The following is a 26,097-nucleotide window of genomic DNA, read 5'->3' on the forward strand; positions in this document are numbered from 1 at the left end:
CATCGATCTCCTATTAAAAAGTGGATGCACAATCAGCGACCAAAAAAGTCCCCACCCAATGAGTGCCAAACACAACTTCTTGGCACTCAATTCAAGCAGTCGCATTTGCAAATTCAACCTTAAACTCAACACTTAAGGTTGAATTCGCTCAATTTGGGATTTTATTGAATATTGGACTATATTTAAAGCCATTCAGGTGTAATTTTCTTTACCAATAATTCTAAAACTGTCAAAGCAAAATTGGCCAGTTTTTAAGTGAAATTTTCTACATAATTGTGCTTTTCCTTTTATTATAAGAGGTCAATGTAAGCAATATACATTTTCAAATATATCTTCAAATAACATTAATCTTGTCTCTTTGGCTTTGCTTTAGAAAGTTAGGGTGAAAGTGACAGATGGTATCGGTTAGGCACAAAATGGTTCTACGCGACATACTTACAGGGACCCGTGTTTTCTGCGAGACAAAACACGAAAATTAACACAAGTACACTCTTGCACACGTAAAATGGTCACTAGCTGAGTCTGATCACATGAAAATGACATATGGTCGTGTCCAAATATCAGCCTAAATATATAAAGTAGTCTAAGAAGATTATTTTTAAATGACACCTCAAAAATTCAACATTGTGTAAATTACTTGCGGTGTCAGGTAAAATGATCAACATATATATCAGCAGATATCATTAAACTTAGTGAACCACGACATCAATTTTGAGGTGACAACATCGTTATAATTCGATGGAGCAGGCTGCACGCTCAAAAAAAGATGACGTCGTGCGTGCGTTCCCTCGCTCTAGAGTTGCCAACTTTTTTTTTACAAGAAATAAAGTATATTCTGGTCTATAAAGATTATTAAACAGTATTTTAGAAGAACGAACACTTTCTTTTGAAAAATGCAACCATTCCATCAGTATTTTCTTATGACGTTGTCACGTTCAACTATCGTCAGTAAACCGACTTTACAGACAACCGATTTATTTTAATTAAATCAATCCTCAATTTTAATCCGATAATCACTATAACATATTCAAAATACATCACACTCATTTCAATAATGGATTCTCTTTATTTCAAATAGTTATAAGATGTTGATATACGACTTTCTAAGTTAGTTCTTTTATATTTTACTTATAATAGTGGATAGTTCTTGTCTTTGAAATTGACGCCATGGTTCCTAAAACAGCTGCTGATATATCTTTTTTTGGATGTATAGAAAAATAAATATTGATTTTGAATGAATCACAACACAAAGCAAATATAATTAAAACCCAAAAGCACACCTTCAGAGAAACTGCAATAGTTTACAGAATACTTGCAAGTAAAATTCAAAGGTGGAAAAACAACCTCCATAACGGGAGGTTTAAACCCCGTAACGAAAGTCGCAAATTGTGACTTGAAAGTCAAATCGATCAACTCTTGCACAAAGTCGTCAACGGAGACCGACAACTTTTTATACATTGCTGGGCCCAGATTTTATTAATGAACCGTTACAACTTCCAAATTAGTGTAATTTACTAAATATTAATATCCGTTTTAATCTAGTTTAATTTCAGTTCGATTTACAATTGCATAGTCAATATACTATATGGGTAAGTACCTACATTAGAAAATGTGCGATTTCATAAAAAAACACACATTTCAAAAAATATAAACAACTATTTTTTGGTGATTTTAATTTATTATGATTCAAAGGAATTTTTATCTTTAAATTTTTTTGTGTTGATTTTTTTGTGTAGTCGGCCTCCTTTAAAGTCACAAAATGCAATTCGTCATTTTGACTATTTCAATCTGATTCTTGATCAGATTCCAGGCGTGTAGTCAAAAACGCTGGCAAAGCTTCTATGCAACCTATGTATTTTTAAAAACACAAATGTAGCCCAATAGCACAAAAGGCAGCAGCATAATTATACAAAAAAATGTGTTCGTTAAAAAAAAATTAAAAAACATAAAAAAATATTTTCTTTTGTCTTAAACTCTGCCACTTTTTGTTACTTTTTAAAATTTGGATTTAAAGTTTTCTATAAGCAAGTCGATACGATACAATACTACAAGTTGCCGTAAGAGCTATGACCGAGCGAGGTATATACTCCGGTCTAATCACAGGATTTTTTGCCGATAGTCTATAGAGATGTACCCAGCAAGATGGTAAGCATATATTTTTTTTATACACCGTGCTAGTTTCACCGTCTGTAAGCCGCCCCGACATTTAATAGTCCAATACAAGAAACCCCGTAACAATATTAAAAATGACCTCGAGCTATTTCACACGCTAGCGAAAACAAAATTGAATTTATGAAAAAATTTAAAACATCCTGTTTAGTTTTGTTTCGTAAATATGAAGTCATTGAAATTTGACCAAGTTTAGGCTAAAGTGAATAACCTCAAAAGGACCGACAAGCCGCATAGCCGGCTTCGCGGCGAATAACAAAACACCTTCCGTGTTTGAAAATACAGGATGTTTTAAAATTTGTTCGATTTTTGAACGTATTTTTTGTAACAATACAATTGAAAAACTCCTTGAATTGTACTTTTTTTTTAAATAACAGTCATGAATAATATTTTTAATATTATATAACAGTGGGTACATTATATGGGGTTTTGGTTTAAGACGAAGGAAACTTCACGGTGTATATAAAATATGTCCGCATGTATTGTGTATAGCTCTGTCGGATATAGGCCGACCGTGTAGCTGGGGGTGTCGGATACAGACCGGCGAGTTGTGCGATGTTGTCGGCGGAGCCGAAGCGGTTGGAGCGCGAGAACAGGTGAGCGAACTCGCGCGGCGCGGACATCACGCTGCCGCCCAGACCGGTGATGCCGTCGCGGATATTGCCACCCACGTTCCTAAGAAATATAGAAAGAATGAAGCTGAAGCTACCAGTGGCGAAGGATGGAATTTATATAAAAGTAAGCCGTCCCAAAGAAAAGGAAGTACAATGTGATACGAACTCCGGTTTGTCATATATCTAGATATAGTACAACAATGAATATGCATGGATTTTTAAAGGTAACTGCGGAAATTGTGACGTGTGGCATAATGTAGCAATAAAGACCTCCATATTGACGGCCTCCGTGGCGCAGTGGTCCTGCGGACAAAACGGAGGTCCTGGGTTCGATCCCCAGCTGGGCAGATTGAGATTTTCTTAATTGGTCCAGGTCTGGCTGGTGGGAGACTTCGGCCGTGTCTAGTTACCACCCTACCGGCAAAGACGTACCGCCAAGCGTTTTAGCGTTCCGGTACAATGCCGTGTAGAAACCGAAAGGAGTGTGGATTTTTATCCTCCTTCTAACAAATTAGCCCGCTTCCATCTTAAACTGCATCATCACTTACCATCAGCTGAGATTATAGTCTAGAACTAACTTGCCAAGAATTAAAAAAAAAGATATTTCTTTCTTTCTACATACATATTTACCAAAATATATTCCATTTTGTGACTCCACCGCGACTATAATTTCTTTTAAATCGGCGACCTAGACTCTTTACCTTGCTTTTAATGAGAATGTCCTGTATTTGGTCCAGAAACGTTCGCCTTTACCTTCCTTTTCCAACATTTTCGTTCATACTCTCCTTATGTTATGCCTATTGTTAGTCTCCTTTCATTCATCCTCGTGACGAGAGAAAGATAAAGGAGAGCGATGTTGATCACTATCAGTGGCCAAGGATGGAATTTAGATGAAGGTAAGCCGTCCCACAGAAAAGGAAATTCATACAGCGTGATACAAACTCCGGTTTCTCATATATCCAGATACAGTACAACAGTGAAAATGCATGGATTTTTAAAGGTTACCCGCCGGGAATCGGCTTATATGAACTCTTCGCCGCTGATCACTATATAACCCTAAGAGTTGTCTTCTTAGTGCTTATTAAATACAAATTATTTTAGTTAGCTTAATTTTATTACTAGTGCATATCCTGATCGACAACCTTGTGCACACCACTGTTCGTACAAGCTTTTTCACAAAACGCTCTTACTATTACTATTGGCTTTACAACACTTACTTTAAACCTTGTCCCATATCCCGCAACACTTCTCTGGGTTGTCTATGGGGCTGTCCACTTGTGCCATGTTGCTGAAAGATGTGAATAAAAATCATCTAATTATTTATAAGTCTACAAATTGCAAGTTTAGAAGTTATAACATTTTTTAGATGCTTATCACAGACATCCCAAATATGTATTAAGCCAATAGACCTAATCTTTTACTGTATTTGTTTTGACTTCAGTCTGGCTCATGGCATATCTCCTTTTTTCAAGAGAGACTTAATTTTGTCAAAAGATTATTATGTAGGCCTCATACCTCAGCAGTGTCAGCGGAAAATGGTAGCAGAGCGTGGTTATTGTAAGAAAAGCGTATAGCAACAATCAGGTCTTTATCAATAATTATAGCGTTTATGTCGATCAGCATGGCACATTTTGGATTATATGCAGCACAGGCTGCTCTTGAAAAATAATCCAAAATATGCCGAATAGCCGAATATAATATAGTGAATGGCGTAATGAAATATGTCGAATATAATGCACTGAGTGCGTAAAACATGCATTGCGAAATTGCTTATAGATAGACACTACATAAGTTCAATTGGGATGAAGACAGTTTTTTAAATTGTATATAATTTAAGAGTACGCTAATAGTAAAGCAATTTTGTAAAAGTAACAGTGTATCTGCGATCATTACTTTCGGAGCTACAGGGATTTAAAGGGTAAGATTTGCGGCGCTGCCGCAGATCCCTGAAAAACGGCCCATACAAAATGGCACGAACTAATGACGTCGCAGGTACGTAATGATCGTTACATTTGTATGGGCGTTGAAACAAAATTACTAATATCTTTGTTATTTGTGCGTTTATGTTTATAGTTCACTTGTTAAAAAATATCACATTTAATGTAAGGAAGCTAAAACTGTATCAATTTTCATCTAATTACGATAAAAGATTTATAATAGTTTTTGAAATTTTATTTATATATTTCGTAAATATCCAGACAATATTTGCTTTTTATGTGTAAATTGCTTAACCTTATTTACCCGAATGTATCATAAAAATGAGCTGTGCCCAGTGGATATGACCTCTGCCTCCGATTCCGGAGGGTGTGGGTTCGAATCCGGTCCGGGGCATGCACCTCCAACTTTTCAGTTGTGTGCATTTTAAGAAATTAAATATCACGTGTCTCAATCGGTGTAGGAAAACATCGTGAGGAAACCTGCATACCAGAGAATTATCTTAATTCTCTGCGTGTGTGAAGTCTGCCAATCCGCATTGCAACCTAGTCATCATCCCCAATGTACGAGTATGAATATGTGTAAACGCTAGGTGGTCATAATATTCGATTACCTCCCAACTCTTGATTCTCTTGTTGTATCCGTCCAGCTTCTTCTGCAGCTGCACGATGCAGAGCGCACTCTTCTGGTTCTTCTTCTCGAACACCGCCTTGATGCGCTGCAGCTGTTGCTTGTCGGCGTTCGCTGCCAACTTCAGGTATTCATTCACGTTGTCTGGAAGCAATCGTGTATTATTTTAATTTATATAAATGCTGGACATGTCCCAATTTTGTATGGAGGCTGGGCCTTTATTCCGAGTGTCAACTAAGCAGAACAAACCCTTTGGCTTGGCTTTAATTAGCTGACAACATTAATTAAGAATTTTTATCATGGCAACATGCTTGTAACTCACACCCTGACAGATTGTCAGTAATCTTCGCGTAGTAGCGTTCGTTTAACGTGATTTTAAAGCAATTTAAGGATTTTTATGAATAATGCTCCTCTGTCTTTATTTTGGTTGTTGGTTTACTGATTTATTGTTTCTTTTTAACTTGTGTCTTATTGACATTTGACAATATTACATGACATTGACAGCTTACACCGGGTATGAATTCAATTCCATGTGTTTTTATTGGCAGTTTTGAGCACTTTTACTGTATTGTCTATGTTTAATTTGTAGACAGCATAGTAAAAAAATATTTATCTGATTAATGCGGGTTCCAAAAATTCTGAAAATTATTTTCTTAACAGCAATTTGTATCTTCTATCCGTACCTGCTTATCCTATCCTACTTCCTACTAATATTATAAACGCGAAAGTTTGTATGCATGTTTGAATGTATGTTTGGATGTTTGTTAGCTGAAGTTTGGAATGGAAATAGATTTTACTCTGGATTAACACATAGGCTACTTTTTATCCCGAAAAAATCCATGGTTTCCCGAGATTTGCGAAAACTTATGATTTTGATGGTATGAATGTTTGTTACTCTTTCACGCCTCGACTACTGAACCGAATTAGATGAAAATTGGTATTAAGATATATTATAGCCTGGTTAACACATAGACTACTTTTTATCCCGGAAAAATCTATGGTTCCCGAGGGATTTGTGAAAAACTAAGTTCCACGCGGACGAAGTAGCGGGCGTCAGCTATTAAATTATAAATAATAAAGGCCCATTTTGGGACACGTCCTATTACTGGTCTGAATATAATCTAGTTACCGTCTCGTATAGTCTGCTCCAGCCGGATGAGCTCCTTGGTCCGCTCGATCTTACTGTTGAGATGCGCGATGGCGGCCTGCGCCTTCGCCGACACGCTGCCGCTACCGTCTCCTTCATCTCAAATTACAATAAAAACTTTAATAGATCGTTCACAATCGTGTAAATTCAGTTGCAATCGGGTCTTACTCCACCAATAGCAGCGGAATTGAAAATTTCACTAATTAAAGTCTTGACAATTCATTCACAATTCAGTATTTGACAGAAACAAATTGTTTATTCATCAAAATAGTAGGAGTAACTGCGAACTACTTCCGAAGATACAGGGACATGTTTGCGGAGCTGCCGATGATCGTTTATAACTACGCCCGCATACTAGATACGGTAGGATTGTGACGCTCTTGTCAGATATATTTGTATGGAAGGACAAACAGAATTACAAATATCTTTGTTTTGATTTTTTGCGTCTATGTACTTACTACGTACTTCTCATAATAAAAATGTTAGGTACATTGAATATATAGAAGCTAAAAATACAGGATACACACAAACTCCATGACGAATAAGAAATAATAAAAATCGGTAACTTTTATCGGTTATTTATCGGTAAATCGTCACTATTTACTAGACATAAAAAACAGAGAACACATATTAACAACGTAGTTTAATAATAATTTTAATTATTATTGAAATGACTAGGGATTTATAATTTATAGTTGGTTTGTTGATAAACATTGCACATCGAGTTTGTAGTTAGTATACTGTCTATAGAAATCAAAGGCATTACCAACTAGTTATTAAACTTTACAGATCAAATTAAATATCATAAAAGAATAATTTCAAATACAATCAAACGCTTACCTAAATGCACATAGTTGTTTGACATTTTACATGTGGACTGGTTTAGTTAGTAAACGTACCTACATTTTATACAAGATAAAACGCCGATAACAGTTTATTATGGAGTGGATTCGGGAAAATATTACTTTTAATTAATTACGAGTATAAAACAAGGAAAAAGTCGGCTCGTTAGACCAAACTATTAGTTTATTTAATTCCAGGTTTCAGTCTAGTCGAGCATAAGTGTAAATAGGAGGGATTCTTATCAAAATAATTCTATTATTTTTTTAATTTTTTGGTAGCTCTGAGTACTGTACGGTCCTGCATTCAAGCCCTAGCTTGGATATATTTAAGACTTTAAATTGGTTTAAGTCTGCTCTAGTCGTAGGATTCGGTCGTTACCATCTAACATCATAAAATGGCAAGCCAAAGAATGCTTAATTCTTTTAATGCCTAGAATTACATTTACTACTGATAAAAACTAAAAAAAAAACGGGCGGACAAAAGCAATATTATATTTATTTACCTTGATTAATATAGTCTCCATCCTGACCTGAAAATATAGTAAAAGGATATTAAACTGTTATAAGGATATGAGACACGTCTATTTAGAAGCGAGTACGGTAATAGATGATGATAATGATGATGATGATGATGATGATGATGATGATGATGATGATGATGATGATGACGATGACGATGACGATGACGATGACGATGATGATATAGAAGATGAAAAAGATGAAGATGATTAAGATAAAAACTACGATGATGATGACAATGAGTATGGTGATGACGATAATGATGATGACAATGATGATCAATACCTCTGTAAGCGGGCGAGCCGTACTCGTCGGACGAGAGCGCGTACGACACGTTGGGGCTGACGACCGCGTACGCGTAGTCGCTCGGTGTTAGGATGTTTGACAGACTCTTCTTTTGCGGCGAGTCTTCCAAACTGGAACCAAATTATTTTTCATTAAAAAAAAGTAAATTTGTCATATTTTATCTTTTAAATAATAACAATATTATCCACCAAATTCCAAACAATTAATGCCGTAGACTGTTTCACAACTCAGAAGTGGGTAAGACAATAGTCCGTCGAACTATCGATCTCAAGAAAACCTCTCAATATTAAGTCCAGAGTATCTTTGACTAAACAGTGTCTCATTTATCATCTTTAACAGCCGATTGATTTCCACTGTTCTTATAGGCCTCTTGAATGGACTTCCAAACATAACAGTATCGAACCGGTTCCATCTAGTGGGGGGTTGGCCAACATCGCGCTTTTCACTTCCAGGGTCTACCAGTAATATAATTCCATGTCAGCATCATTTATCGTCTAAAGCAACAGGGGTCTTTGCTGGTCTCTGCTAGAAAGGACACAACTGGGGATGTTCATTCATCAATCGTAGGATTGAGGTAGACAATGTCAACCTCAAACCAATTATAGAAGGACCTGTATAGCACTCATAGTCACGAACTAAATTGTCTGTCATTTTCTGAAGAAAACCAGCTTAGATTTGGTAGATCTTCTACTAAACTAAAAGTTTTTGCCCGTTTTTTACACAATTCAATTACATAAAAAGGTATTTTTACGGAGCTCTTTAAGCGACGAACGCGATTACAACTATTTAACATCGATTCTATAGAGACAGTTTTTATAGTCGCATTAGATCGTTGATCATATACTTTGACAGAAAAGTAACGTTTAGCGAGGCAGGTCCATACAATAATTTGTCTGAGATGTCAACACATTCTGAATTCCGCCTGAAGTATTCCAAGATTAAAGCATCTTACGTGTTAATCCAAATTATAACTTTATCAGCAACAGTCACATCGAATGAGTAACGAATATTCACACACGCAGTAGTAGATAAACAAACTTACACATTTACGAGTATTTATCATTTTTATCATTAGTAGAAATTGTTTCCGAGAAATTAATCTATGATGAAAATGAACTTACTCTCTAGAACTGTTAACCGTGGTGTTGCCAGAGAGCGGGCTGTTGCCCATATCTCGTGAGTGCGACTTGACATGGTGGGCTCGCGGCTCCACATGGCGAATAGACTCCTGGAAAACATACAGCCACAATGATAATGGGACAGGATTCCAGGAAACAATATAGAGGGTGTCCAGTAAATTACTGGACACCCTCTATATTGTTTCCTGGAATTCTGTCCCTGGAATGGATAAAACGCAAACGGTAGATACACCACCTAATTATCTAAAACTAATTTGAACAGTTTTCCGAAAACCCCTAGGGTGACCAAGTTATATTTTATTTTGGATGTTTCAAATTTTTCTATCTTGAATCAGTTTTTTCAATGCTTTACCTGCTGTAATTATGATTTTAAAGATCTGATTTTTGTTAATTACTAAGAAATAAATTACCAACGTACTATAAATACCACTTTTATAAATAATGTTTTATTAGTTTTGTAGAAGAGGCTTTGAATGCAATAATTATTTTTCTTTCATTAAGATGACCCGATTAAAAAAAATTGTCCTGTAAAAAAAATGTATGGGACTGAAGAGTACCATTATTTTAAAAACTTGTACATTTACCTTAAAGTCCCGTTATCATGTAGTTGTATAGTCTACATTGTAGATTATATTAGATTTGATAGCGTCATAAGGTCATTTCAATTTCTTATTAAGTTAGAATTCTTGGGGTATAATGTAATAGCTTATATCAGACTTTCCCAAGACCGTTAATATTGTAGGAGGCGGGAATACGGAAGTCGGAAGCGCATTCCGGATCTTGCATTATTAGAAAATGAGGAAGCAACGCGTTCCTTACTTATCTGTACATTATCAACTTTATTATGTCGGCTTACTTCATTTACAAAGCAATCAATCTTGAGACGTGTTCTAAACTACGAGTAAATATTACAAACAAGAAAACTGTACAATTTAGATATATTCAGTTCAAGATTGTTTACGTTTAAGGTGCTGATAGACTTGAGCATTCATTTGTAATGGGCATTCGTGAGAATGTTACATTATAGAAAAATACATTTTAGCGAGCATCCTATTAAGCGTTCTGACGAGCATTCTAATGAGCTGATTTGCTATTTTAGGACCAATAATGTTTAACAAATATTCAAAATCACTTGATGACATTAACAGAAAATTTCTATAGTGTCCGCTTATTTCTTGTTGTTTTAACTCTACAACTAATTGTAGACCTCCACTTACACTTCTAAGACGAAACAGATTAGTTTGCCACTATCTTCTATTTTTCTGTTTTTTTTTTAAATAACTGATGAGTATAAATGCAGCGACCGTCATGTCTGACATCTTCATGAAGAATATCTTTGACGAGCACCGAATAGAGCGTTCGGTAGAATTCTCAAGATGTTCGTAGCAACATTTGGCTCTATGCTTGGGTTGTTCAGTTCGACAAATATAAAGTTTTGTTCCAAATGAAAGCTCAAGTCTATCAGCAGCTTTGCAATAACATAAATCCGTGGATACATTATCTAATAACTGACGTTAAAAAGTCATAACAGACGACTTTTCAATAAGTGCTTGTAATTACAAATAAACCAAATTTCGAAAAAGATGACTTACATGGTGAGCTGTCGACGGTGACTGGACCCTGGACCTGATGACGTCATCGGTCACCACCGCGGGGTCTCGCAGGTCCACGGCGGACGGCGACTGACTCCTACTCGACCCCTTGCTGTGACCATGCCCTATTTGTAGCGTATCCATTGCGGACTACACGAATGGAACTTCCGATGGAAACCTATAAAAAAAAAATAAAAAAATCTCAATTTTTTTCTATGGACTATTTAACTTTGTACACAACAGAAACAGTAAAATTGTTTAAAAAAAGGCCTGAAATTTCGGTTATTGTACATTTTGTTTTGCACAATAAGATTTAAAACAAACATACAATAAATTTCGATTATTAACTATATTAAATAGGCGCAAACACCGTTTTTCGGAAGTACATCAAGAACAAAGGACAAATAATATTTTTTTTTTACTTTACGCAAAATTAGTTAATCCATGCGACAACACCGTTCAGGCTGATTACGTCCAGTGTCCTAAAATGTCGAGTGTGATAATGTGTCTAGTGAGGCCTTACGTTTAGTCTCATAATCTCCAGTGTCCTAAAACGTCCACTTTCCAAATCGTCTAGTGTCCCAAAATGTCTAGTATTTACAAGTTTACGTCCAGTGTCCACCAAAACCACCAAAAAGCAGTAAAAGCCCTCTACTCGCATGCCGGCAACGGTTTCTATCTATAACATTTGATAGTGACTAGTGACCGTTGAAAAGCCACACAACTTTAAACCCACATTGAAGCTGCGATGGTGGACCTAAAACACAAACTGCATTGAACCAGTGGCAAAGAGTGCCTTAGAGGGGCTCTAAACCAGTGGGGCGTGGGCAAATGAAGGATAACGATTTCTCACAAAAGAAACAAAAATGCTCGCCTAAAATAAAAATGACAATGACTTAACATGTGAAGGATGTTTCCAATTTTAAGGGGCCCGCTTAACCCGGGAAAATACGAGATTGCTTTTTTTTACTGTCTGTGATTGAGGATTAAATTTTACTAAATTTTGCTTTTACAGGTAAGAGGCCTTGTAGTCCGGAGACCCCGTATCATTGATACGGCTCATACGGCGGTAGCTACTGTGACGCGACGGGTAGCAATTATTTTGTGGTAGAGGAAACACCTCGAGCAGGTCCAAGGACTTGTGACCTTGGGATTAAGTTTAAGGGATCCCTTTAGAATGCATCAACATTCACCTTTCCTGCCCGACACTAAACAATAATTACAACACAAAACATTATTGCACAAAATCACTAAGGCGACTGGCAGCGTGACGGTGTCTACGCTGCCTAACAAACAACTGAGCTCAAGTCATCAAATACCCTCTTATTTATACCAACATCCTCCTCCTCCTCCTCCTCATCCTCTCTACAATAACATAAACAATGAATGTTAATACCACCTCGTAATCGAGGAACTTGTAACACTACGCCCCTGTATTGAATTATTAAAAAAATACTAACGATGACATAAGATGACATAAGTTAAATATGAACTGCACTCTTTAAACAGCTTAGCTGTACACCGGTGGCGTAAACAGTAAAAGTAATAGCACACTTATCGCAGACTTACATGGAATTATATCACAATGCGATTATCACTGCCTCGATCACAGACATACGAACTACACGCTATTACTACATCTCTGTCAGTAGAGACGAGTGCTTCGATCTATTGTAAAGCCCGCGAATTCGCAATGGATTAGCGTGGTAGACATAAACTACAAATGCTTCTCTTATGGGTCAGACATACTATGCTAACGAGGGATTGTGCCATACCACCGGCGACTAATGGACGCACGAGGCTTGCCACAAGACCTGGAGGGCTATTCTGTAACGATGTTTTGTATATCACGCAAGTGCTATCTCTCTCTGTCTAACACGATACTATAGGAGAAAGATAGAGAGGTACATTCGAAACTCGCACTTATACAAGACATTATTACAGAATAGCCTCCCTGATCGCATAAACCCCCGGACACGACCGCTTCCTCACTGCTGGCTGATGGGCGCCCTCTAGAACACATCTGGTAGGTTCGACCTAGTTATACAGTGGGGGAAGCCCCACACGGAAAAGACCATCTCGCCGCCTCTCCGCAGATCGCCGGCGATCGTCGCGTAAAATCGTCTTTTGCTCTTTATATCCGCTTCTGATGTCATCCCGTCTTCGACATATACAGTAAAAATATCACACTTATTTCAAACTTACATGGACTTGTATCACAATACGATAGTCACTGCCTCGATCACAGACATAGGAACTACTGCATCTCTGTTATTGGAGACGAGTGCTTCGATCTTCCCCCCATGCCTCTGCGTTCTGGAATGAATGAAACGATTGTTTATTTTTAATTATTGCTCGCAATTAATATTGCGATAGTGCGAGCATTAATGGAACATTAATTAATGTGTAATCGGGTGTTATCACTGTATTATGTATTATACAGAGTAAATTACCTAAACGATATTATTACGATAAACTGAGAGTATGATTCAGAATCGGTATAGTCACATTTAGCTTATTGATGTATTTTTGTATTTAACTTGTACTGCTTGCATTTACTATTTTTTTCAATTTTATTTGTTTTAATATTTTTTTAATAAAAATATATCATAGACGTCCACTGCAGGACACAGGTCTTTTGTAGGGAAGAGTCGCCTGCATCTAGTGAACCCCAGCGACTCGCTTAATGTCGTCAGTCTGCCTGGTGGCGGGTCGACCAATATTGCGCTTTCTAGTGCGGGGTCGCTTTCCCAGCACCTTTGGACCCCAGCGTCCTTCGGTTCTTCGAACTATGTGCCCCGCCCATTACCACTTCAGCTTCGCGATTCGCTGAGCTATATGGATGACTTTAGATCTTCTGTGGATCTCTTCATTTCTGATTCGATCACACAGAGATACTCCGAGCATAGCTCGTTCCATCGCCCAATGTGTGACTCTGATCCTTTTTATGAGGCCCGTAAGTCTCGGAACCACTGGTAACACGCACTGTACGAAGACTTATGTCTGTAGGCAATAAGGAATTTCGAAGGAAAAGATATCGCTAAGTTTCCCAAACGCTAACCAGCCGAGTTAGATATCATATTTATCTTAACCTATTTCGCTAAACAGTATCCCTATCTCTACCCCCCTAATATAATATAAAAGATATGGCAAGAATTCTTAAAAAAAAAATATATAGAGCCTAAATAACATAACGGTAAGAGCAGTCGGACTCATCCCCGAAGTGTGGTGGTTCGATCCCCGCCCCGTTGGTCTATTGTCGTACCCACTCCTAATACAGTTTTTCCCGACTAGTTGGAGGGGAATGGGAATATTGGTCATTTTAAAAAAAATTATGGCAAATATTCTTTAAACAAAACATGAGCATATAATTTATATATTTAGCTTGAAGTATTTTCAAACTCTTGAGTTTAATGTGATTCGCATACATGCAAATCACATGCCCAAGTAATGATATACCTCTGATACCTAAATTACTAATCGCAAATTGGATAAGTACATAGCGCTATTAATTTACATACCACGCTATGGTATTGCTGCGCAAAACATTCGCCAGTCATTAGGCAATCATACCGCGTGTGTTATGCTAAATGATACCTTTATAGCGACTTCAACTTTCCCAATGTCATGCTCCTTACAAGGAATGGCCGAGGAGTTTTACAATTGATTTCATTAGGAATGTAAAGGAAACTCATATGACTATGTTTTTTTTCTTCTGATATTAATATTGACATATATTTAAGATCCACGAAAACCCAACAATCCAGACGACGTCTTCCACAGACCTCCTACAATAAATGCACTAATATTTAAGATTTTATAACACATAGATAGTGTGTAGTCGCAGGATTCGTAAGCCGTTTTATGTGCCCCGAAATGGGAGCCCTTGACGCATCGCTACGCTACGATACTCGTTAGTACGCTTGTGTGTGTACGATACTCGTTAGTACGCTTGTGTGCGTGTTCGCAACTGTAATTTAGCTTAGCTCTTACGTTCAGTTTGGATTGAAAAATCATAGGTGTTGCGAGTCTATAGGTTATTAGTCTAAGAGGAAAATTTTTTTCGCTTAAACCGATTTAAAAATTCTTCCACTAATGGAAAGCTAGGTTATCAGTGACTAACATAGGCTATATTTTTTACAAATATTCATAATATGGCGACCGAAACTACGCGGCTGAAAATACGGGGATAAAATATAGCCTAGCACTTACAAATAACGTGACTTTATATTTGTAAAAACCTTGTACTCATTCACTTAAAAAAACTACAATGTTCAATTGAGAATTCACAATTGTAAAATATTTTGTCGCATTTAAGTGGCTCAGACCAACTATTGTATAGGACCTGCCTCGCTAGATGTTACTTTTCTGTCAAAGTATATGATCAACGATCTAATGCGATTATAAAAGCTGTCTTTATTGAATCGATGTTGAATAGTTGTAATCGTGTTCGTCGGTTAAAGAGATCCGTAAAAATACCTTTTTGTGTAGTTTAATGGTGTAAAAACGTACAAAAACTTCTAGTTTATTATAAGATATATACCAAATCTAGGCTCGTTTTCCTCAGAAAATGACAGTCAATTTTGTTTGTGACTATGAGTTCGATACAGGTCCTATTATAATTGGTCTGAGTTAAGTGGCTATACAACTATGGTGCTGCAAGCAATTAGCACTACTCAAACCAAACAAAAGTAGACTCGGAATAATATTTAACCACTTAACTGTCCTAGAGAGGACATCAGTTTTTTACTATCACGTGTACGTATCTCTATATTAATATCATGTAAATACGTAGATTGATAGCCCAGTGGATATGACCTCTGCCTCCGATTTCGGAGGGTGTGGGATCGAATACGGTCCAGGGCATGCACCTCCAACTTTTCAGTTGTGTGCATTTTCAGAAATTTAAAATATCACGTGTCTCAAACGGTGAAGGAAAACATCGTGAGGAAACCTGCATACCAGTGAATTTTCTTAATTCTGTGCGTGTGTGAAGTCTGCCAATACGCATTGGGTCAGCGTGGTGGACTATTGGCCTAAACCCTCTCATTCTGAGAGTAGATTCGAGCTCAGCAGTGAGTCATAGCGGTGTTTATGAATACGCGAGAAAATGGAAATACGAGGGAAAAGTGCAAATTAGATTGTTCTAGTTCGTGTGAAATGAATAGGTATTGTTTTTTGTTATTGAATCAAGACTCTAGGACGACAACCAAATATGGAATAAAGAAGCTATAAAAGTCGATACCGCTATCAGCGAGTTATATTGCCGATATGAATTATCGTGCAAATTCTGTTTACCGTATTGGATGTAGGTTAGTAGTTGACAATATTCTTATGTTTGTCACAGATGTAATACTTTACTATCATACGAGATGATCCCATAAATTCCCATTTCTTAACCCTCATTCGTATTGAAAAATATCCTAGACTAGCAGACGCCGCGCGTTTTCACCCGCGTGGTTCTCGTTCCCGTAGGAGTACGGGGATAATATATAGCCTATAGCCTTCCTCGATAAATGGGCTATCTAACATTAAAAGAATTTTTCAAATTAGACCAGTAGTTCCTGAGATTAGCGCGTTCAATCAAACAAACAAACAAACTCTTCAGCTTTATATATTAGTATAGATTATAGATTGAGAGCAGTCCAGATATTTGCTGCGTATGATAAAGATGAACCAACCGTTTGGTTACCATCCTAGAGATGAGGATTGAGAAATTTTGACATTACGGAGGATGAAAATTTAGGGTAGATGTAGGGTGGGAGTAGAATAGAAAAAGGGTAGGGAATGATTCAAAACGAAGCTTGACCGGGTTCGCTAGTAAATAAACATAAGGATGAAATTTTTAAAACGTTTTTATGAAATTGTCAAGTTGAAATGTGGCTTGTTGCAAACCGAAGTAGGTAAGTATTAATAGTGCTTTGCATTTTTTAATCTTAAGGCAACTGTACCACCCTGCCTGGCAGAACGTATTATGTAACACTTAAGACAAAAGGTTCCCGAGCACACTCCTAAATATATTTAGAAGTAACTGTTCAGGAACCGTTTCATCTCAAGATATTATCTTGAATATTCAATAAGAAGTCTGATATACAGATTATAATAGACGAAGCTTATTCGATTGCTACAAACGCTCACAAAATCCCACTTGTTTGTGTACGTAAATACTCGTAGCGATGAATAAATTAGTAGTTTCCCCGGATGGCTAGAAATCTAGTGCACATAATACAAGCCCTAAGGTAATAAATTCTACAGTTGATACACCCACCTTCACTATCATAGTAAGAAAGTTCTTGAACCGATTTACGTAAACTGAAGTCTAGAAATGTGAGAAATAACAATATGGTCTAGATTGTCATGGAAAAACTTTACACATTGAAGGTAGAGAAATAAGTCTGTTCTTAGTTACGTAAAGTGATAGTATAAAGGATGGTTTTAGATGAATCAGTATTCTGTGTTCTTCTGTTAAGTAAATGCTTTTGTATTTAACAAGAAAAATGAAATTTACAAGCACTCTCGAACGTAATACAGTATCTTCACGCCGGTGTATCATAATTATCAGCCTATTTAAACGGCCTACTACAGGGCCAGGCCTCCCTCGTTAAAGGAGAAAGAATATGGAGCATAACCCACGCTGCAGCTCCAATGCGGGCTGGCGGGCTTAGTGTGTGTTACAAGTTCCTCGATTACAAGTGGTATTATCATTAATTATTTATGTTATTCTATTTATAACAACAGAATACCCCCTATCGTTTTGGTATAAATAAGAGGGTATTTGATGACTTGAGCTCAGTTGTTTGTTAGGCGTAGGCGTAGACACCGTCACGCTGCCAGTCGCCATAGTGATTTTGTGCATGTTTTGTGTTGTAATCATAGTTTATCATAAATTATTTAGTGTGGGCATGGAGAACAGGACATCGCTAACCACTTGACCAATGACTTGGCTTGGCATTGACGAGGCAGGCAATGCCAAGCAAGTGCCATCGCATTGTTTTTACCAGCATGCTTAAACGAAAACATCGCTCTCTCTCTCTCTCTGCAATACAATTAGTCGTATAAAGTAAAGTAAAGTCTGTGGCAAAGTGAAGCGTGATGTTGACCTATCTGTCCATTCGGCACTCGCAAAAAAATAATCGGGACGCTCCGAACTATTCGTAGTCCTTTGACTCACACTCGCGCAATACTAAAGCGTGGCAAATTGGTGGATAACACTCCCGATGGTCCGCGCGGGCCGAAATTGGGGTAGCGATGCCCGGCGCGCACGACTTCATACCCGCGCAGTCCTTCCCTCTGCCCCGCGTATACGACTTCATACCCACGCAATACTCCGTAACCCCAAGTATATCATGGGAGTGTCATCAACAAATTTACCAAGCTGTAGGAGCGGTAACATGACGACAGGACGAGAAACATGGCCACACGACGTCTTCGCTTACTTCTCTCGCTACTTCTCTCGCCATTCGAGCAGTATATGGGCGGATTACAGTTGAGCAGTATATTTTACATTTACATAGACATAATGTTTACGTATTTCGTTACGTACACTCTCTGGCTAGTGACCAAGTCGTCGCAGCAGTACAACTGTTGTATATTTGAGACATACGAGTATATTTCCTACACTGATATCGTCGGATTGACGTATGAAATACCTCACTAATACATTGCTATTGCATTCTTTATAACTAGTGTATTTATAGAGTAAACCTGTGAACTTGAGTTACTAGTATATTTAAAACATCATATACTCTAATTTACTTCTTTTCCCGCTCTTTCTTCGCAATTCTGTCATCAGGGGTTGCCTGTTAGGGATTGCTTTTAGCAAAAAAGCCGCCTTTGCAAGCTAATTTTTAATGTCTTAATACTTATTTTGTGCAATAAAGTATTTCTTCATCTTATTTAGGGTATCTCCACAAGAAACACTTATAGTTTCGCTATGTCCGTCTGTCTGTCTGTCCGCGGTTTAGTTCAGAGACTATTACTACTAGAAAGCTGTAATTTCGCATGAGTTGCAAATTACAAATGTCGACAAGGTCGTAAAAAATCTTGAAAAACGGTAATGGGGAACTAGGCGGGCTTTTCTGGTCCAGTGGTTAGCCTATGTGGCTTAGGATCACGAGATCCTGGGTTCGAGTCCTGGGTCAGGCTATGAATTACTGAGCTCTTCTTCCAATAAATTTTCAACTCAAAATACATTAAAGCGTCAACTAACACTATGTCATCACAAAAGTTAGGACGGGTAAATGTACTGAATAACTTTTCAAAGAGCAATTGTGAAATTTGATAAGAGATCCCTTCACGGATAAAAGGTGCCATGTCAAAGGTCACTCAGCCCTCGACCTAAGGGCTTAGGGCGCGGAGGTGCTTATCACCCCGCATATTTCATCCCTTTTACCTTATTCACTCAGACTATAATAGATATCTGACGTGCCGCTAAGTTGTCCTTAGCGACTTTCAGAACATTTCAGAACGTTTAATCTAGTCCTTTTGTAGTTTTACACGGAAAGTTTTGAAAAGTACGGCGTTCGTACCTTCTCTAAAACTACTATTTCAAAAACATTTTATAATTCAAGTAACGATTTTGAGTACTATATGACTGTGCTAATTCTTTGATTCATGATAGTCCAGTGGATATGACCTATGCCTTCGTTTCGTTCGAATCCGGTGCGGAGAATGCACCTCCAAGTTCGAATTCAGTGCGGAGAATGCACCTCCAAGTTCGAATCCAGTGCGGAGAATGAACCTCCAAGTTCGAATCCAGTGCGGAGAATGCATCTCCAAATTTTCAGTTGGGTACAGTTTAACAGTTTATGAAATTAACATCTTTTAGTCGGTTAAGGAAAAACATCGCGAGGAAACCTGCATACCTGAATTTTATTAATTCTTTACGTGTGCGAAGTCTGCTAATCCGCATTGGGCAAGCGTGGTGGACTATTAGCCTAACCCCTCATTCTCAGAGGAGACTCGTGCACAACAGTTAGCCGAATATGGGTTGTTAATGATGATGAAATTATGAATTCTTTGACCGTTGAATGCGTTATAGACATAATTTCTATCTCACTGTCTGGATAATAATATCCTGATAAGACAAAATTTATTTATTTTGCTATCATCCGCGAAAAGACGACGAACCCATGCGACGTCACCCAGGTCCGACAAAATACTCTCTACGTACGTTTCACTCCGAAACCGGAGCATCCTCAGGTGTTGACTCTACAACGTGCAATTGCAAGTCAAGAGTGTCGGACCTGGGTGACGTTGTCGCATGGGTTCGTCGGCTTTTCGCGGATTATATCAAAATAAATAAATCATTATATGATCATGATGAACTTCCGCAAAGTAACGCCTGCTTCTATCCAATAAATAAATTAATAAATTAGTAAATTAGTAAATTCTTAAGCTCTATGTGATTTCACCCTGTTGTTACACTCTCCCCCAATTTACGAAACTGCGTATACAAAAGCTGGCTAACAAGCCGTGAAAGGCGGTCGGATGGAGGCCAAATTATCCTACATTAGAACATCATTCATATAGACGTAGTCTCGGTGATAGATTTGACGGCCTCCGTGGCGCAGTGGTATGCGCGGTGGATTTATAAGACGGAGGTCCTGGGTTCGATCCCCGGCTGGGCAGATTGAGATTTTCTTAATTTGTCCAGGTCTGGCTGGTGGGAGACTTCGGCCGTGGCTAGTTACCACCCTACCGGCAAAGACGTACCGCCAAGCGATTTAGCGTTCCGGTACGATGCCGTGTAGAAACCGAAAGGGGTGTGGATTTTCATCCTCCTCCTAACAAGTTAGCCCGCTTCCATCTTAGACTGCATCATCACTTACCATCAGGTGAGATTGTAGTCAAGGGCTAACTTGTAAAGAATAATAATAATAATAAAATAAAAAATAGAAAAAATGTGTCAGCTTGAATATTTTTAGTTTTATTTGGGTTATTAGTGATAACACAATTATCTTCTAAATATATAAAAGCGAAAGGTCATCTATCACGAAATATCGAAAACAGCTAAGTATAAATACGAGGCAGAGAGATAATTTATAGATAAAGCTTGGTTCGTAACACTCCCGATGTTCCGCGCGGGCCGGGGGGCGTGTAGCGACGAATGAAAACCCCACGATTGATGGACATTACTTCCCCGCGCGCACAATTTCACACCCGCGCATTTCCACCTGTCGCCCGCATATCATTAGAGTGTTATCAACGAACTTGGCAGACTATAGTAGCAGCCAGTTAATAGCAAATTGTTTTACATATTACCAAGTCAATTAAGTTTACAAAATTAAACCGAGTGGCCGTCTCCCAAGCCATTGTTCCGTGTAAAGATTTAATTGGTATCCACAGGAAATTATTAATGAGTGGGACAATGACTCATTCGGTGCAGCCGTCTGAACTGTGCAATAAGGCGTGTTTCACACAACACTGCCCCCATATTCGTAACAACTGACAAGTCTCTAGACCAGGGGATCCTTACCTATTACCTTATGCGCCTCCCTAAAGTGTACGCTAAAATACTGCGCCCAAGCCCTATTAGACCAATTTAGGGGTTGAATTATAAAAAAATTTGAATCACATTATATGTATTTCGTATTAATTGTTATGATTTTTGGACAAATTTTTAAAACTGTATCTCTAAAAATTAAGGACTTTCCATACAAACTTTCAACCCCTATTTCACCCCCTTCTTATTTTATTTTCACAATAAAAAGTATCCTATAACCTTCTCCATATTATGGTCTCAAACCGAACAAAAGTTTATTTGAATTCATACAGTAGTTTGCCCAAATAACAAAAAAACACGGACAGACAGACAAAAAATCGAATAAAAATATTTTTAACTTCAGTATTAATTACATAATGCCCCCCGACAAATATTTTCATAATATCTTCAATGTACAGAATGTAAAAAATGTACCTGTGGCAGTTTTATTATAAGTTCTAGATGGCACTAGTAGTCCTTTTTGCCAAGGTAACGTTTGGTGTTACATATGGTATAAGTAAAATCTCCAATTGTGAATGAATGTATAGAATTTGACCAGTTTTATTATATGTATAGATTTAGATTTAAAAATTTTAGGCTTCATGTTGGTCAGCGCACAGCGTAGATCATTATCGACATGAAGTCTATTTCTTTGCTTCGTTTTTATACCCACCAGCGTCGAAAAACCCCGTTCATAAAGATTGGTACCTAGTCGAAAACAGTAAAATAATACGCTGTGCTTCCTTTCTGAAAACAGGATAAATGGCTTTATATATACAAAATTTAAAAATTAATAGCGCGCGAGATTATGTTTTTTTTAAACCGGTCGTCGCGCGCCCCCAAGTGGGGCGCGCTCCTCTGGTTAGGAACCCATGCTCTAGACTCTATCGGCAACATAATCGACATCTAAACAGCGTCTTCGCCATCGACAACGAGGTTCCCGATATATATCGGACGTGGATCTAACCACAATCACGAAGTCAAACACTTGCGTTGTCTTATTATTTTGACACTTGATAGTGAGTTTCGAATTCATCTATCTCTTTCTATGTCTAACACTATAGACGGAGACAGTAAGAGACGATTAGCAAGCTCACAAAGTCCAAATCATTTATTTCTATAAGGCTTCAAAAAAAACTTTTGAAACGTCAACGTAGTGCGTTTTTAGCAAGTGTGAATTCTCCCTAACTCGTATCATTCGTCATATAATCATTCGGCTGGCGGGTGTCAAAGTTCAATCATTCATCGTTTTAATGATTACAAGCACGCCGTTGTTATCTTGTATCGTGAATTCGTAATATCTCTGTTGTTTACGTTTATTATCGCACTAGTGGGTTTATGGCGTATTTTATATTTTGTAGGTACAACTAACTATTATTTATCTATATACTAATACTAGCTGACGCCATGCGGTATTACCCGCGTGGTTCTCGTTCCTGTAGGAGTACGGGGATAGTATATAGCCTATAGCCTTCCTCGATGAATGGGCTATCTAACACTGAAATAATTTTTTAAATCGGACCCATAGTTCCTGAGATTAGCGCGTTCAATCAAACAAACAAACGTTTTTGTTTGTTGTTTTCAACGCGTTTGATTGAAAGCGCTAATTTCAGGAACCACTGGTCCGATTTCAAAAATTCTTTCAATGTTAGATAGCCCATTCATCGAGGAAGGCTATAGGCTATATATTATCGCCATATTCCTACGGGAACGGGAACCACGCGGGTAAAACCGCGCGGCATCAGCTAGTAGATTATAAAGAGGTAAAGTTTTGTGGTAGTATATGAAACGTTATGGCCCAGTGGATATGATTTCTGCATCTCATTACGGAGGGTGTAGGTTCAAATCAGTTGAGTGCATTTTCAGAAATTAAATATCACGTGTCTCAAACAGTGAAGGAAAAACATCGCGAGGAAACCTGCATGCCGAGAATTTTCTTAAGTATCTGCGTCTGTGAAGTCTGCCAATACGCATTGGGCCCGCGTAGTTCTCATTCTAAGATACTCGAGCTCAGCAGTGAGCGGAATATGGGTTGATAACTTTATGGTATTGTAGGGGGTCTCTATCTACTGAACGGATTTTGAAAATACATTTACTGCTATAAAGCCACATTATTTATCAGTGTCATAGGCTATATTTTATCCCCGTATTCTAACGGGAACTACGCGGGTGAAACCGCGAGGCATCGACTAGTATAATATATTGTTAATTATCCAGTCATTATTTAATTTGGAAATGCAAATAAACCGAGAAAGCTGAGTTTTGGATTTGACCTACTTACTTGAAGTAGGCCTTTACGCCTATTTGAACTTAGGCCTAGTTCGGACTACTTTAGTATTTTAGTCGAGTACAAACGATTATTAGGCGGGTAATCAAAAAATCTTTCGTACTCGACTAAAATACTAAAGCAGTCCGAACCAGGCATAGGTAAACGAATTTTGAAATTTAATCCATTTGAAAGAAAGAAAGAAAGAAGAAATGCGTTTATTTCGAAATTATGCCACACATCACAATATCTCCAAATATCACAATTGCAGAATTTACTACACTCAGAGGCACAATTATCCGTCCACTTTAATATGACGCGAGTACTTTAAAATGGGCGGATAATTGTGCTTCTGAGTATATAATAAATGAGTAGGTATGTTAGCTTTAAAATTGTGTAACTCTAAATACGTCTCTTACAATCGTGCCGTTTAATAAAATAATTCGTTACCAGTATTTTTGGACCGACGCAGTTTACGTTCTATTTTTACATAGCCATTATATGATAACACATAGGAATATTTTATTTTCATACAGACCATACAAATATAGTGCTTGTAATATGTACAATAGGGATTATTATCCTTTAAACACTATCGGTAAGTAATCGCGAATCGGTTATAGTAATATAGCACTTATGAGTCATGCGTTATGTATTATTTTCCTTTAAATGGTGTCTAGTACTCGTTTAGCGTTGTTATACGGTTCACGGCAGAAGGTTGGGGTCAGAATGGCAACAGACAATGTGGGTCATATCCTAAGAGATTTATCTGAAGAACAGAGCGGCTATCAAAATCAAATACCGCTTTAATTAAGCTGATAGTCTACCACGCTGTCCCAATGCAGATTGCATACGGAGAGAATTTAGAAATTTCTCAAGAATGGATTTACAAGATGGAGGTCCTGGGTTCGATCCCCGGCTGGGTCGATTGAGGTTTCCTTAATCGGTCCAGGTCTGGCTGGTGGGAGGCTTCGGCCGAGGCTAGTTACCCTACCGGCAAAGACGTAAAAAAAAATTTAATTTAAACTATTTATTAATTTATTAAAAAACACGGCGGTTTGCTTACAAGAAGACGCGTCCAATGAAGATGACATTCATGAACCGTCGGAGAGTGTAGCGGAACGTTCACTTCCCACCAATGTCTCTTTCCCAACGCGCGCTGCGAGCGGCCACGCGAGCAGCCCGCGTCGCAGTTTGGATTCCAATAATACACTGTAATCTTTGGTTTGGATCGTGTTGCGTTGCAAGAACCAGCTCATGACTAAAGTCTCACGGTACGTGAGTTTTAGCCGTGTTTTTTAAATTAAATAAGGATTACTTTATTAACATTAGCGTTATTAATATAATGGATCGGTAAGCGGCTCTACCGTTTAAGTCAATTTCTGTGGCCAAGCCCGAATGCTCACTCTCGTGGGAAATTGTTTGATAATGTCTACAGCCCTTCACAAAAAGGGACGTAATCGGTTTCATTAGGATAAATTGTTCCCTTGTACATTGCGTTGACATCGCGTAAGCGTTTCCATAGACATATAATGATATTATAAACCTATTTCACTTCACACCTGCCCCTGTAGCCAAGTGGAAAGTCAATTCTCAGTGACTGACAGTGACAGGTCACGTGATCAAGATCTGTCATTCTCATACATTTTTCTAGTTTTCGAAGCGTTTGCGATCGTAGAAAGAGAATCGACGTGCGACTGGGCTACAGTGTCTGGCTCGAATGATGTTTATACTGTTTGTTTGGTTGTGTTTGGTAGCCAGGTGTCAAGTTAATGCGCACTAGTTATCAAGACTATGATGCAAATTTTAGAGCCTCAATAGCTCAACGGTAAGAATGGTCTCATCACAAAAGGGTGGTGGCTTGATACCCGCCCCGTTGGTCTATTGTCGTACCCACTCCTAATACAGTCTTTCCCGACTAGTTGGAAGGGGATGAGAATATTGGTCACTTTTAAAAATATTATTTTTTTAAACCGAATCAAGTTATAAACAAAAATAATATTAAAAAGTTAAATCTCTATAACTTTTAAAGTATAAAGTTTTAAGTTTAACAGATGCCGACCATTAACGATATCGCAAGCGCCAGAAGCTGTGTTCAATGGAGATGAATATAAAGTTATGACGACTGGAGTAGGGGCAATAAACATTTGGCACGCGTATTATGTCGTTTTACGAAATTCTTATTCATTGCTATGCTTTCCGTGAAAAAGAAATTTAAACTATTACTCGGTCTTCGTCATAAACCCATATTCGGCTCACTGCTGAGCTCGAGTCTCCTCTCAGAATGAGAGGGGTTAGGCCAATAGTCCACCACGCTGGTCCAATGCGGATTGGCAGACTTCAAGAATTAAGATAATTCTCTGGTATGCAGGTTTCCTCACGATGTTTTCCTTCACCGATTGACACACGTGATATTTAATTCCTTGAAATGAAAATTTCTGTCTTTTGTTTTAGG

At 38.0% G+C, this 26,097-nt stretch overlaps 1 protein-coding gene across 5 annotated transcripts in view; it reads right to left on the reverse strand.

Moving 5' to 3' along the window:
* Positions 1-26,097, reverse strand: part of LOC112050394 (transmembrane and coiled-coil domains protein 2) — a 56,960-nt gene that overhangs the window by 19,543 nt on the left and 11,320 nt on the right. For 2 of the 5 annotated variants that reach the window (XM_024088653.2, XM_024088655.2), the window contains exons 2-11: positions 13,099-13,209; positions 10,894-11,071; positions 9,284-9,390; positions 8,142-8,272; positions 7,841-7,867; positions 6,478-6,594; positions 5,332-5,492; positions 4,001-4,071; positions 2,711-2,844; positions 440-454 (exon numbers count right to left, since the gene is read on the reverse strand). In XM_024088653.2, the coding sequence (XP_023944421.1) occupies positions 440-454; positions 2,711-2,844; positions 4,001-4,071; positions 5,332-5,492; positions 6,478-6,594; positions 7,841-7,867; positions 8,142-8,272; positions 9,284-9,390; positions 10,894-11,037 (907 nt within the window). In that variant the 5' untranslated portion in view covers positions 11,038-11,071; positions 13,099-13,209. The remainder of the gene's footprint in view (positions 1-439; positions 455-2,710; positions 2,845-4,000; positions 4,072-5,331; positions 5,493-6,477; positions 6,595-7,840; positions 7,868-8,141; positions 8,273-9,283; positions 9,391-10,893; positions 11,072-13,098; positions 13,210-26,097) is intronic. The other 3 variants (XM_024088654.2, XM_024088656.2, XM_052889365.1) reach the window with 2 other exon arrangements.

This window comes from Bicyclus anynana, chromosome 25, assembly GCF_947172395.1.
Source record: "Bicyclus anynana chromosome 25, ilBicAnyn1.1, whole genome shotgun sequence".
NCBI lineage: Eukaryota > Metazoa > Arthropoda > Insecta > Lepidoptera > Nymphalidae > Bicyclus > Bicyclus anynana.